We start from the raw sequence: 16,367 nt of genomic DNA on the forward strand, positions 1-16,367 counted from the left end.
TTTGGACTCGCCCTACAAAGGCAATTGATCCTTTCGGGATTTCAAAATGGAATTAGGCAATGAATGAAATCTGGGACTGGTCTATCTGTTGTGAAGTTCTGTCTAAGTTAATGACTAAGGTTTCTAATATCTTATATGGTCACATATCCTAGGTTTAGGATAGATTTAGTCAGGCTAGATTAATCAGGGGCAGTATTATTGGAAAGCACTAGAAACATTTGCTGATTCTGCATTTACTGTGAATTTTGAAACCCAAAATCCCAATGTAATTCCTGACTAAGTGAAAACCGAATCGAACGAAAAACGTTCTGGATTTCGATTCAGAACTTTTTGCTAACGATCGTACTAGCTAGCTATTAGGTACCAAACTAATAAATCAGTCTAAGAACTCTTTATACCTAACACATATTTTTTAAATCCACTAAACATGGGGTAGAAAGAGGTATAAAAAGAGTTACTATGTAACACTGTTGGTTAAATAAGTCCTGTAAAATGCAAAGAAAGTAAGAAGTTAAAAAAAATTAAAAGAAAAAAGTAATTTCTCAGTACCTACTCGCGCTTTGCTACACAAGCAACTAACAGTAAATCTTTGTACCTACATACTTTAAAAGGAGTAAAAGACAACGGTATTTTCTCTTTCGACATAATTATTAATTACCAGAACTAGGAGACAGAGACTAGGAAGAAATTAAAGGTCGTCCTTAATGTAAAACCTGACTTAAGATTGTAGCCGAGAGTTCAAAATTGAATAACTCAATGGACACAGGAAAATCTTATTCAAAGGAGGACGTCATAAAGACTATTTGGATGCCTTTTTTCTTTTACTTTTTGTCTTTATTCAGGTTCCGCTAGGAAACTAAAGGACCTATGTATGTGTGTGTTAATTAACAAGCCTTTGAACTTTGAGTGATCATGCGGATCATGTCATTTGTGAGGATTCTAAGGTTCACGGTTCTCGGATCTGCGGACTACCTAGCGGATTTCACGGGGCTCCGGCTCGAAAAGCAGGAGTAGGAACGAGGTGGTTTTGGTCAGTAAGAGTCTGACATTCCCTCTCGGTCATTGACATTCACATACCCTAATAACTACGAAATGACAAATTGGCAATGTATTTCCAAGTTAAAATTAACTAAATACTGTATAGCTATGTGTTTGTGAAACAACAGCTCGGTTTATGAATTTCCATATTTTATGAATATACATTTATGAACAGTTCATAGTAAGAAAAAAAGTCACCCCCTAATAAGCTGAATTCATAAATGACATAATTTGTACTTCCAGTACATTTATTCGTACAATAAAAACAAAAAAAAAATTGCCTTCAATTTTCTTTACTGCCTACATTTTTTTAAATCAGGTAATATACCTAAATCCTTCTCCAAAGTATGAAACTTTCAACCAAACGCGAGATAATCACGCACAAACATACATGCATACAGGTCAAACTAAGAACCTTTTTTTGAAGTCGGTTAAAAATAGTTGTATAGGTAAATGTATTAATCATATAGGTATAAATAATACAATACTATAAGGATTGACTACTTTAAATAATATCCTACAGGAAAATAGTCCAATAAAATTGATACGTAAGACTTAACTAGTGTAGTGATACCAATTAATTTTGTAGTGGGTTATGGAATTTCCAACCGCAAGATGGGGATTTAATGAAGCTTCGTTAATAATGGGTATACCATTGACACCATTAATTATAACCACATTGATGAATTTAATTGTAAGAATTCTTAGTAAAACTGATGGTCTCTGGGTATATTAGACAGGTATTTTGCGTACCGACAAAGATTTTAATAAAACCACAAAAATACGCCGCAATTTTCTCGCTTTTGGCAACTTTCAAGGACACAATGAAGTTTGTTTTTTAAGTTATGATATATTTTTATATCATTTTTATTGTTCCCAAGCGGATAGATGAAGTTTAACTCAGATCTTCAAGAGCATCTTTGGTTTAATTTTATTATAACTTTCGTGAGACATACTACCTAAATTAATTATTATGTTATCGGCTTACTCACGTAACTGTTTGACGAGGAACTCGGCTAGTTTCAAGCCATGCTAGAAGCTCATATACATCATGAGCAGCTTTGTCGCGCTGCTACTGGTTTGGTAACCTCTTTGGTTCTTTCAAGAACCTGCTGACACTTTAAAAACATACGAAATGGGGTTTTTTAACAGACGAAACATTGAGTAATTGATTAGGTAATTCACATATTGTCTTCAAATAGAGATGTGTCCTTTTTTACTATTTACTGTATTCTTTTTTTATTGTATAAGCCGATAAACACCTCTTCTCACACGGAGTTGGTTTGAGCATTAATCGCCACGCTTGCTCAATGCGGACGGCCGATTTCCTTTTTTTGCATCCTATACCTAGTTGCAATAAAGTACATTTTTAATTGCAACATAGTTGGCTCTTAAATAGATTTTTTTACTGATATTCCTTATTTGTTACAGATGGATGACTTTAGCAAAGGCGTTAATATACTACGGGCTGCCATTGTTAGTGATTGCTTTTTTTTACTCACTAATGGCACAGCGCCTACTGGCCAGTACGCGGGAAATGCCAGGCGCTTTACACGGAGGACAGGGAGAGGCGCAGGCGCAGGCTAGGAAATCTGTCGCTTGTATGGTGCTGGTGTTTGTTATTGGTAAGTGAATGAGAAACATTCAACGGTTAATTTAATTTATAAATTCGTTTTATGAATCCGATATTTGTATGTAAACTGTCGTAGTGGCCCGAACATTTAAGACACCCGCTTCTCAAGCTAGAGTGTGAGTTCGAAGCGGCAAGTACCAATGTGACTTTTTTAGAGTTATATGTACTGTCTAAGATTATTTAGACACCATTGACAAACGGTGAAGGAAAACATTGTGATGAAACCTAGCCTTATAATTTATAATTATATCCAACCCGCATTGGGCAAGCGTGGTGATTAATGCTTAAACCTCTGTATGAGAAGAAGGCTTTGGCCAACAGTGTCCACTTATAGACGGATGATGAGATGACATTAGTATAAATAACAATTTGTCTGAAGGTTACAGGGGACTCAATCTGCCAACCTATCGCCTACGGATAGGTTGAAAATCCCCAATCACCTATTCTAAATTTGTGATTCCCCCAATTACACATGGATTTTTTTCTGTGTCATGGTTGGGTTTACAAACATACACATATAAAACTAACAGTACTATTAGCTTCCAACCAGATACTTACCTTGAAAAACCTATTTACCGATTAATCATCACTGTAGACTCTGAGATATGTACTTAGCTGGATATCATAGTATACAAGGAAAAACTTAGATTTTTTTGTGGAAATCCTCATTATACTGTCGCCTACCGAACTACGTATTATTTACTTAATTTACATAAGAATATAGTTCTTCGTACTACTATTTGTATTCGCGTACCCACTTGAATCGTATAAATATTGGTTTACGAGATATATGTTTTAAAAAAAACGTATGGAAATTACTCAGTCAATTAGAGGGCCCATGAGATATTAATATTTAGAATAACAATTAAAGTTACGTCATTTTAGCGTTTTAAGATAAAAATAATAATTTTAGGCTTGTAAAGTACTTAATAATATTAGCGATTGAACGAAACTGTGTAATGATCAATGAAAGATAGGAGATGGTTGAGAAGATAGAGTTTATAGTAAAGGTAAATCCCACATGCGTTGGAATATGAATGAATGATGCAATATAAGTACTAGCTTCTACGTCTACGTCTGTGTTATTCTAGACCATCTACCACTGTTCCAAATCATATCCCGATCTCTTCAGTCATTTTGACGTGACTGAATAACAAACATACACACAAATCACAAATTCACAAACTTTCACATGTGTGACATGAGTAAGAAGATAAGGTTATCGTCATTGATGACTATCTTTACCTTCTTAATAAACATTAAATAACATCAAAACTTCGAATATTAATTACTCACGTGTGTTGGTGCAAATTGTCTAATTAAATAGCAAAGATGAATGCAAATTACAACAATTCTATTCAAGTATTAAATTCTCATAAAGTACGGAGTATTATTATGAGCTCTGTTTAATACAAACACATCAAACGACTGTGTAAACTGTAGACACGTGTAAACAAGTTGTTGAATTTAATTCATTAGGTTAAACAACGATTTACTTAAACGAATTACGCGCGAGATCGGGTAATATCAACCATATTATGTACACAATAAAATACTTAATTGATATGTTGTTGGTTCGTTTTTGACTCTGGCTTCAAATTAAAGTATGTCTGCCCATGTAAGGATAATAATCTGTAATAATTAATTCAGTATCTTTCATCTCATTACCGTTTAGTTACAAAATGGTTTTTTTATAAAGATGTGCCAATGAGGCCTTTAATGTGGAAAAGCCATGGTTCGTCACGAATGGGCCGGCTTGACCAGAATAACAACACGGTCTCAGAGAAAACCAACGCTTGCGTTGTGTGAGTGAGGTTACCGGAGACTCTCTTCCCAATCTTCCCAATCCCCGAGTCCCCAATAATCCTTAAATTCCTAACCTCCAAAAGGCCGGCAACGCACTTGTAACGCTTCTGGTGTTTCGGATTTCTATGCGCGACGGCGATAATTTACCATCAGGTGATCTACTAGTTTACCGGCTTATACCATAAAGAAAAAAATTAACAAAAAACGTTCATACCTAATGCATGCTACATACCTTCTACTTTAATTTCGAATTTTACACTTAAATTTTAAGGTGTGTAGCGTGCATAAGTGAGATAACGCAACAAAAATATAATCACAAGCATTTTAACTACTACAAGCCAATTTTTATTTTATTATCTTTAGTTGAAGGTTTATATTGGAAAAACTTCGATAATAATATATTCTATCCACGTACCTCGTCAGTAAATTACTTATTAAAACACTATTTTTGTTTCAAATTAAACCTTATTTTTGTTCTCAACTTAAAAACAAAAGCTAAACGAATTGAGTTAAAATTGCTTAAAAACTAGTAAAGTTTAGATTCGATTCGATTAATATACGAGTATTCTAAATCGATTTGCAATCGTCGAGTGCCACCTGACATCGATTGTAATTCGATTACAAATCTGAATATTCAATAGAGAATTTCAAAAGAATTTTTGGATAGTTACTTCAAGATAGTCCTCTTAAATTCATATTTTCATCAAACATTGAAAATTAAGGATCGAACTATCAATCAAATGCTAATTGAGTTTTGAATAGTAAAATCCAACTTCTTAAATCAATAGACAATAAAATGCCATTGAATTTTATCTTGAAAGTGTTTTCATATTCCTTGACAAAAAGCTGTACTTAGTTTTATAGTAAAAGATAGTAAGTTAAATATTTTATATACTATATAATAAAAATAATAGTCGAATTAATCGAAATATAGAAACAAAATAATCACTATCAAGCAATTTTTCTGCCTGATTTTCCTGACAATTTTGCTGTACGGAACAACTCTTTGTGTGATCCACAAATTGCTGTTTCGGGTTTAAGTATCATATGTAAGTGAACTTGTCCGTTTGTAAACACACCCACGACAAAGGAGAATATCAAAGGCAAAGTAAAGAAATTACGGCAAAATAGAAGCAACAATACCTATAAGTAGTGCATATTTCGCATCAGTTAAAGCTTACTAAAGTCTCTTAACGTCTCACTCACGAACATCTTCCAGCTTCCAGTCGTTTATCTAACAAAACAGTATTAAAATGTGACGTGAAATTGACTATCCACAACCTAGAATGCATACCATTACCAAGATCTGGACTTAGCTAGCTAAATAAAACTGGCTTCGAGCCAAAACAACCTAACGAGGATTTATGATATCAATATTGACAGAACATTAGTTATTTTGCAAATGTAACGTATACATAGTCACAATTTTTCCATTAAAAAAGTGAAAAGACTTATTTTAGGAATCTTTGGATTTTGGATTGTATAATAAATATGGGCATTAATAAAAGGAAAAGGAGAATCATTATTCTTCTTTTGTAGGTATGTACGTTTTAGACAAATCACATTCATTTTTTAGACGTTAAGTGCTCAGTGGTGTGCTATTGAAGAGGCCTGTGTCAAAGAATTAATGGAAACTGGATTAATTTGGTAAGCTGTCGATCCTAACTCCTCTGTGCACCTGGCAAGGCAAACTGCCATGTTTTCGGGGGCTACGGAAAAATTGCGTGTCTCGTATCTTCGTACGCACGTAAGAGATGGGACACCGGGGATAGATTTTAGTCAGTAACAGCCTGACTTTCTTTCGTCCTCTTCATGCGAGGGGGTGATTTGATGAGGATTTCCCGTCTTGGGATCATAAGAAAAACTTTAAAAATACTTCGAATGCATTCTTAATCTATACTAATATTATAAAGCTGAAGAGTTAGTTTGTTTGATTGTTTGTTTGTTTGTTTGAACGCGCTAATCTCAGGAACTACTGGTCCGATTTGAATAATTCTTATTGTGTTGGATAACGCATTTATCGAGGAAGGTTATAGGCTAAATTCATCACGCCACGATCAATAGGAACTGAGCAGTGCGGGTGAAACCGCGCGGAAGAAGCTAGTTTAATCTAAGTTTTAACTGTCGTAAACAAATCTGAAATGGTCAAGGTGTTTAAACCTTAAAAGTACCTACCTGTAAACATTCATACACAAAATCTTAAACTAAACCTTGAATAAAACTAAAACTGTGACCACAAAAACAAAACCGAACCAATAAAACTTGACACTGAAAATATTCCTTCTCCGATTTGCATCAATTTACTTGTAAATGAAATTACATCGTTGAACAGAATATGAAAAAATAAGCGCCTCAAAACGGCATTGAAATAGATTGGCCTTGACTTTTACCTCTCCTGGAATTTCATTTCTCCGCGGAGAAACTCGATGAAGACATTAAAATTCATTGATAACCGTGATTAAAAATGAATTAGAAGGTATCTCTTGATAGAATCTGTCGTTTTTGTCGCAAAAAGAGGTGTTTACAATAATTGTAACACGTTAATTTTATGTGTTTTGTTGGTTGGCCGTTACAAGGGGTTTCAGGTTAGATTTTATTTTTTTAAATAATAGCCCAGAGTCTAGAACTGTAGTCAGAGCTACGGTCTACCTAGCGGGTTTACCGGGGCTCAAAGAGCAGGAGTAGAAACAGGGTCGTTTTTAGTCAGTAAGAGTCTGACACTCCCTCTCGCCTCACCCAAGGCAAAAGAAGTCATTGGATTATTATTCCTCGTTAAATAAAAATAATTTATGTAGAATTGTACTCGGGGAAGAAGCCAGTGGAATTAGAAGAGATCTTTTACTTTCCTCAAACTCAGGTGTCATCAAAGAAGTATCCTCTTTGTCCCCCATCTCACTTGCTCCCAAATAACAAAACATTCAAAATCAGTATTAAATCTCGATTTTGACCCATTAATCTAGTTTATCCAACCAAAACTAATACCTAGGTAATCTATTTTCATATTTACTATGGACGGAACTTATAACTGGATGGTTTAAAATTTACATAGTAACCGAGCCAGAGCTCCTTCGAACTTGGAAGCAGTTTCGTGTTGAAGTTTTCAAGTTTTCAAGGTACCTTCAAGGTACTTCGTCACAACGAAAATATATTGCTTTTTAGTCAAACAGATCAAGTACGAAATCCGTTGATAATCTAGAATCACTAATAAATATAATTGGAGTGTTTATTTGTAATATTGAAATAACCGCTTTTTACTACATGCATATGAATGAATACATACGATATATTTACACCAAAATATTTGTTTGGGATTTAAGGATTGGAAAGACAGGTAATTGGGGCTCTGGTAACCTCACTCATACAACGAAACACAACTCAAGCGTTGTATCACGTCGGTTTTCTGCGAGGCCGTGTTATCACTCCGGCTCGACCGGAGGCCGCCCATTCGTACCGAAGCATGGCTCTCCCACACTTAAAATTCACACACATTCATTCAGAAGCTCGGAAATTATGGCAAACCCTCTCATGTAGGGGTGGCTCATAGTCCAGTAGTGGACTATCACGATCTATGGATGTTATTAAAACAGATTATAACTATCTCAAAAATGGTTCGAAAAAAAAAGATTTTCCTAGGCATTTCATTTTTAATTCCAGTTTTTCTAGAAGCAATGAAAAGTCAATTAGTAACTTTCACTCTCAGTTAATTCGCTCAATTTCAAATTTGTAATTTACTTTTAAAGTCAAGTTTTAAACAGCTTTTTTTATTAAATCATAGAGCATTTACTTTCTTCGCGTTTTAGTTAGAAAGGTATTTTAATGGAAATTTAGACAATTTGACCTTGTTACAATCAGTTTGGCGTTAAGATTGTAGTTAAGAAACCAGAATATGAGCATGATTTAATTGTAACTAACTCTTGCCAGCGGTTTCGACCGCGTTCCCGTGGGAAAATTAGTACCCTATTACCCAAGCTACCTATTTACCAAATTTCATCAAAATCCGTTCAGTAGTTTCAGTGTGATTGACGGATAAACATTCAAACAAATTATCTTTCAACGTTGTTATTATCAATTAATATTGTAAAGTCACAAAATTCTTCTCCATTTCCTCAATTATCTATTGTTATTTCCTTGTTTGTGTACTAAGTTTGTTTATTTTCAAGGATCCCTTGACAATATTGCTCTAAAACGTTTAAGATTAAACTTTTTTATAGTCCTACTTTTTCCTAAACATTTTTTTTGTTCCAGTATTCTTTATCTGCTTCTTACCGTACCACGCGCTGGAGATGTGGTTCCATCTCTCTCCAACCGCACAGACAGATTACAACGATTGGATACACGCGCTGAGGATAATGGGCTTCTGTCTTAGGTAAGTCACTATATTTAACCCATTACAGCATAACGTTCGATAAATCGGACGCTAGAAAATTCTATATATTGTGAATAATTAATTAAATAATAATTAATTCAATTAAAATCATAATAAGTGCTATAATAAACTTTATGCTGTAATGGGTTCATTGAATACTTATTTTGACCGGAAAAATCATACAATGAGTTCTCCCGCACTGGACTGACTAAAAACCAACCTCTTTATACTTCTGTTTTTCGAGCCAGAGCCCCTGTAAACCCACTAGTCCGTGCGTGTGGCGCATCGCGTTCCGCATAGAGCTATTAGACCACCACAGATGGGGCCCAGCAGGGCTGATGCCTGATCCGGAGCTGCGGACTACCTAGCAGGTTTACCGGGGCTCCGGCTCGAAAAGCAGGAGTAGGAACGGGGTGGTTTTTAGTCAGTAAGTCTGACACTCCCTCTCGCCTCGCCCAAAGCGGGAGAAGTCATTGGATGATATTCCCCCCACAAAAAAAAAATAAAAAAACCCACTAGTCCGCAACTCCGAAGTCTTTACTATTGCAACGCGACGTCATGCCTTTTAGCCCTGAAGGGGTAGGCGGAGATGCACATTAGGGCACGTAATGCCGCTATTGAGCACTTTTGAGCATTTGTGGTATAAATGTATGAGGTGAGCCCAGTAATACTTTGCCCGAATCGGGAATTGAACCCATGTCCCTTGTCTGGTAGTTGCACTTACGACCACTCGACCAACAAGGCAGTCCAAAAGTCTTCACTATCCTGACCTTCAAATCAGCTGTTATTTGTATCTAACTTAGTATGAATATTAATATCTATTGTGTCGTCTGCTTCATACATATATACTGGCAAAATGTATGACTTTCCCTATAATCCTACATCAATGTCAATTTTCTAGTCCTCTTTGTTAGAAGCATATGAATTGTATGACCTGTTTGAATAATGTAGCTTTGGTCTAGATCGACAGACTGATAGGATTGTGCTTACTCAGTGAACCACAGAGAGGTCAACCGCATTTACGCATACAGTATGATTAATTCATTTAGTACGACTTAAAACTAAATGATTTGTTTTATATTGTTTGTTAATAACAATATAACGTGGCCTTATACTAAGATTTTCCGGAGCTCCGGACTACTTAGCGGGTTTACCGGGGCTCCGGCTCGAAGGACAGGAGTAGGAACGGGGTGGTTTTTAGTCAGTATGAGTCTGACACTCAGGCGGGAGAAGAGACTGGATGACATTCCACCCTTAAAAAAAAAAAAACTAAGGCTTTCTTATGTAGTATGGGTGCGTGTACAAACATAATTACTAATTCAAATACACATGACACCCATATCAGTAGCCAACAATTGATATACCAACAATATATTTTCAGTCACCAAAATCCAACGATTTACAACTCCTGGTTTGGTCATTTTGATCCAATTTCGCAAATAAATGTTCAAATTTTTACATTGTCTTTTCCACTTTGGAATAAAGTTGATGGACCGAATTTAATCACTCCAATTATTTTGGGGGAGAAACTTGGGAATTGACAGCAATTTTAAGGAGTTCAGAAAATATTTCGTACGTAAAGTCAAGTCCAATTAGAAGTTTTGTTTTCATCAAATTAATTACTTATCTAATTCTTGATAGAAATTGACTTTTATTGACAGAAGTGGCGACGAAATAACAACAATTAGTTGAGAATTTAAAGCTATTATAATATTAGACCCAAATTGTTGTTTTAATAAATCAATATTAAATAAGTTTTCCGTGTCCATGAGAGTTGTAAATAAATCTTAAAGTCCAAGGTTACAAAATAACACAAATTAATTTCAAATTGATACAAATGACTTTCATAACCAAACAACAAAGAAATCTTTTGCATTTATTTATTTATTGATGTACACACATACAACACATAACAAAAAGAAATATTACCTACAAAACAAAGATTCAAAATGATTTTTAACAAAATTTACAAATCATTTTGTCCCACTCTATTTACGTTCAAACTACACATTCAAAACCTTAAAACTTCCTTTAAAATCCCATATTTACCTCTACCCCTTTACTCAGAAGACTGGGACAAGTACACAGAAGTCCGCAAACTCAGATATTTGCAGTTCCCTGTTCACTTGAAGAGACAAAGCGCCCAAGACTTGACTGCTCTTGGCAAAGATTAGGTGCGCGGTCACACTTGATATATGAATGGCCGGTGTTATTTATGGGATAGACTGCCTCGTTGGTCGAGTGGACGCAAGTACAAATGCCAGACAAGAGGTCTCAGGTTTTCCGGGTCGGGCAAAGCATTGCTAAGCTTTTTTCGGAAAATTTGAGAGTCTGGAATTGTCCCCAGTAATGGCAATAATAGGCCTCTATTACATGGGACTTACAAGACAATTGGTTAAAAGTGAGTGTACATTGTATACAACGTACACAAAGTACACAATGTACACAACGTACATTGTGTACATTGTATACAATGTACACAATATACATTGTATACTATGTACACTCACTTTTAATCGGTACATTTTTAATTTGCACCTCTGCCTACCCCTTCGGGGATAAAAGGCGTGACGTTGCGTTGCTATTTATGGGCTGGTCAAAACTCTCTGTTTGAATTATATCACTCTCCATCTTCTTCGCAAGGTCATCAGAGGTCGAAAGTCATGTTGAGTTGGCAGGTCTCTGGATATTAAATTCTGTTAGTGCAATACGCTACGGTTTCCAATAGAGGGTGGAATAAAATGTTTTAGTTTTTTATTTTATTTATTTTAGTTCGTGTGATTGATTGGGCAGCTATTTTATGGAATCGGATAGCTTATGCGAACATTTTTTGTTTTTAGATCGAAAACCAAACTATATTTTTATTATTTTTTGGAAATATTGACTGCAAACAGAAACAGGTGTTACAGAGGAAATGAAAATATTTTTATATTAGAATTCTATGAAAACTAAATAGACGTGTTGGAAGATGATAAAAAATCATTTTCAATCACAAAACTGACAAAATTTCCAGTATACTTTAAAAGTTATAAAAACACCAAAATCATTATACTCATACTTTATATGTATATTTTTTATGGAATAGGAGGAGAGAGTCAAAGTGAAGTCAAACGAGCAAACGAGTCACCAGATGGTAAGCGATCAGCGCCGTCCATAGAAACCCGCAACACCAGAATATATCAATATATATTGGTATATCCATCTAATCAATCCAGAAAATCTAACCACCCATGTTTTCCAGCTTCCTCAACTCCTGCGTGAATCCAGTGGCCCTGTACTGCGTCAGTGGAGTCTTCAGGTCACACTTCAATCGCTACCTCTGCTGCCGACGGGGGACCCTTCATCCAACCTGCAGCTCCCGGTTGTCCAGGACTGCTGTCTGCGAAACCTCATTCAGGAGCACACATCGGCATCGCTGCAACAGGTTGGGTTAACAAGGGTTTTAGTTATTTAGAAAGAGAATGGTGGACTTAACAAGCTCATTGGGGCCTTAGTCTGCTATCACAATTGTGTCAGAATGGTCGATCATTGAGCAGTGCAAGAGGGACGGAGCTATGTAGGTTGTATAGCTCCTTCGACCATTCTGACACAATTGTAATAGCAGACTAAGGCCCCTGGTCAAGTGATGGTTAGTGTTAAGTGATTCAATAAGTTAAATAAAATGTCATTAGCTTAAACTATTAAGCAAGTCTAGAAGAGGCATGCTTTGGCACGAATGGTCAGCTCGACTGGAGTGATACCACGGCCTCACAGAAAACCGACGTGAAACGACGCTTGCGTTGTGTGAGTGAGGTTACCGGAGGCCCAATTACAACCTTCCTAATCTTTCCAATCCCCGATTCCCAAACAACCCTTAAATTCCTAACCCCTAAAAGGCTGGTAAGGTACTTGTAACCCCTCTGGTGTACCATTAGTGTACCATCAGGTGATCCGTCGTCACATTTACCAGATTATACCTACCATTAAAAATAGGTTTTTTATGTTTGGTATTTTTACCAACGAGACGATAAAATTGACTTTTCAAGTCGTCATGCTTACTAGTCATGTACGAGTATATCTGGATCAACGGGCTGTCACACATCCACACCAATGTCGAACGTGATTTGTGTCTTAAATTTCAGTTCTTTAGGTTTATTATTCAACGAACAAAGACTTCTAGATTAGAAAGAAAACCACTCACATTTGCCTTTGTTAAGCTGCGTTTTGTCGCTCTCTAAATCTGAGGGATTTTCTTTCTAAATTCTTTGCTTATTTATTTTGTCATTGCATTCCTCATTTTATTTTGAGTCAGACTTCACTGCAAGCTTTTTTAGGAAAACCATTTTAAATCAATTATGATATGCATTTTGATTTACGCAGAGAAAAATATAAGAGTAGGTAGTTATCTTGTTTTGTTAGTAAAAAAACATACCAAAACCTATCAGGCATTTTGCCTAGCCAAAAATATGAAACTCGGTTGGTAACTAAGCTTGAAATCCCTCAATTAACAAAAATAAATTGTTCACGCAAAATTGAACCTTAACACAAACAAAATAAACGTTATAAAACAACCTCACTACAAGTACTGGTATTCGTTTGATTGTCAAAATAACTTAATACTAGCGGATTACTATCGCAGTAAACCGCTGAAATCCATTCATTTTACGTGATGAAATACTTTTGTTCACGATTCATGGATCGGAATGAATGAGAGAGCGAATTTGCTCTCATTCGTTCTTTGAATGAAATTTTATCTGAAAGGTATAATAAAGGAGCTTGGCAAGTATTTCGATGGTGACATCAGCATCCTAAGTCTAGATAATGTCTGACTAGATGTCTTCTAGTTCAATTTTGCGGTCGGGCTAGGTATTGTAATAATTTTCAGCATATTTTGTTTGAAAGACTGTTAGTAACCTTTCCCCTGTAACGATACAACAGCTGATACTAATTCGGGACAAAACAATTTTTAGTTAATTAACAAGTTGTCTGTCAATTCTTAAACTTCGAAAATGGCTCTAAAAACTTTGGAGTGTTTGAGTTGACTTGGAAATCAACTTTATTTTCTCTTAATTTAACAAACTAACTTTACCATTGTCTCCGAGGCAATCGAGAACTATTGAGTAACTATCGTAATAATTAATGGACAGTTTTTTTTTTGGGTCTCCGGTAACCTCACTCACACTACAAAATACAACGCGAGCGTTGTTTCACATTTCTGTGAGGCCGTGATATCACTCCGGTGGAGCCGGCCCATTCGTGCCAAAGCATGGCTCTCCCACACAGTTTTCATTTAAGATTCACACAAACACGTCAGTCATATGTCATTTCCAACCATACACATTTTGATGGATATCTACTATCGATCGAAAGATGGACCTTTGATCATGCACACTACGTTACCTCTCTGATATTGATGCGAGTATGTCAGTGATCGACGACTTGACACTGATAGTACTGACAACACAACATGTTTGCCAATCCTTTATAGAAGCATAAACGATTTTGAAATTGTAGTCTGGATTTAGACTTAATAGATTAAACGCCATGGCAAAATAGGCGCTAGTGGAGGATTTGCCTTTAACAGATTTTTGTTGGCAGTTAAAGTCAATCTATGAAATCTCTACTATTATAGACTACTAGCAAACTCGGCGGACTCCGTTTCGCCACTGATGTAAATTTTTCCTGAATTTTCTTTGCTATAAACTTTACGGAGCTCGAGACCTTTCCAACGAATACAAAGCCGTGGATATCTGTTCATGTGTTCTGGAGTTATAGCGTCTAGAAGGAAAACCCGAATTATTTTTATATTATAGATTACTACAGTTAATCATGGCATGTTGGCATATTAGCTGAGTAAGATACATTTGTCGGTGAGAACTACCTTTTGTATGTCGAAACCGGCTAAGGGCATACAAAAAAAAAACTTGTTAGAAATTTTGAAGATACACAGCAGTCAAGTTAGGTTTTCTACCCGCATTTCTTTAACTGAAATATGGGTGGATAAACATTTAAGTTACCGTACTCTTCTGGTGCTGCCGGCGTCCAATATGTGGTTAACCGCCATTTCTCGACTACATTCATTGAATTTACTTATGCCTCAAAAGATGTAGGTAACAGAATTTTGGAAATATCTGTAGTAGAACGAACGTAAGTTAAGTAGTCTTAAAGAAGCTATATACTACACACATACTACATAAGGAGTATAAAATATGCTAATAAAATATGCTAACAAGCTCATCCTAAGACACCACCACATATCCTAGCCAAAGGCATACTCCACCAAGAAACCACTAGCAAAACAATACCATCAGACCCCATTCTCCCAACCACAACAAACCCTACAGAGTCTACTGCAACGGTAATTTTTCTATCTCTTACAGGAACCCGACAGAGAGCGTTGTGATATCAAACTACGACTATGGAAGCACTAAGAAGAAGAGTAACATCATATCAAGGAACAGCGCTGATGGTGTCACCATCATGACCATCAGGGACACCAATGACTTCCTAACCGGAGATCTTGATGAGAAATGCATCACTAGATAGGGAATATGGTATTTACGGCGATACAAAAGACAATGAATGTTTTTTGTTTTGTTTTTATCTGATTAGTTTTTGATGTTTACATACCGTATGGGGAATCCTCTTATGACTTAATTTAAACCACATATTTTTTATCATCTTGGCTGACAATATACGAAAAATGAGCGAAATAGACCTGGTAGGTAAGCCATAAATTGCATTATTCTATTTGAGCTAATTTGAACACTCTCTAACGGCATTATAACAAACGCATGTCCGTAGCATTCCAAGACAACCAACAATATTTCATTATTTCTTTTGTTTGATTTTTTTTTAATTTTCGTTATTGTTGAAATATTTAGTTACATTATGCCTTTGCGAACAAGTACTACTTGTAGTTTAATTTAAATCATACGAGTGATCTCCATACTGTATACTATGTTATTAGTGTTAGCGCTTCATTTGTTGTTTAATCTATGTCTGCGTTTTAGGAACGATGATGGATTTTTGTGTACAAATATTTTGAAATCAGATTTGGTATTGGGACTATAGCTATGTATTCTATTTTCGTATTTGTTTAAGGATAACTCTATTTATTTTTAATTGTATATGACGAAGGAGAAATCTACGTGGTGTTTTAAAAGTGTGACGTCATCATTGCTGACGTCACAGTTGTTGTTCTCACGATGGTCACCCATTTTGGGGCTTAGAAAAACTTCACGAGTACTGTAAACTTAGTTTATTCAACTCCCAGAGAGGTCCGTACTGTACGGCGATCGGAGTGCAACTGCCTCGATTGCCTACAGTGCGGGCTTCATCTAGGACTCGGCGCACGAGCACGTGCTTCCAAGTTTTAGGTTAAGTATTGAAATTACAATGATAACGTTAATTTTACATCGTGTTAAACTTAAAATAATCAACTGATGATTAATAAACTGATTTTTAGGACAATCAAGTGAATTAACCAAACTTATTCTACTTTCTCTGATTAGTTGATGTGGTTGCGCCGACACGGCCATACTG

At 35.8% G+C, this 16,367-nt stretch overlaps 1 protein-coding gene across 2 annotated transcripts in view; it reads left to right on the forward strand.

The window, feature by feature from the left end:
- Window positions 1–16,151, forward strand: part of LOC118271882 (neuropeptide CCHamide-2 receptor) — a 114,742-nt gene extending 98,591 nt beyond the window's left edge. The window contains exons 5-8 of one of the 2 annotated variants that reach the window (XM_035588138.2): window positions 2,470–2,663; window positions 8,723–8,843; window positions 12,085–12,267; window positions 15,214–16,151. In XM_035588138.2, the coding sequence (XP_035444031.1) occupies window positions 2,470–2,663; window positions 8,723–8,843; window positions 12,085–12,267; window positions 15,214–15,253 (538 nt within the window). In that variant the 3' untranslated portion in view covers window positions 15,254–16,151. Of the gene's footprint in view, window positions 1–2,469; window positions 2,664–8,722; window positions 8,844–12,084; window positions 12,268–15,202 lie in introns of both variants that reach the window. The other variant, XM_035588137.2, reaches the window with a different exon arrangement.
- Window positions 16,152–16,367: the final 216 nt, after the last annotated feature.

Source organism: Spodoptera frugiperda, chromosome 5 (assembly GCF_023101765.2).
Source record: "Spodoptera frugiperda isolate SF20-4 chromosome 5, AGI-APGP_CSIRO_Sfru_2.0, whole genome shotgun sequence".
NCBI classification, from domain to species: Eukaryota; Metazoa; Arthropoda; class Insecta; order Lepidoptera; family Noctuidae; genus Spodoptera; species Spodoptera frugiperda.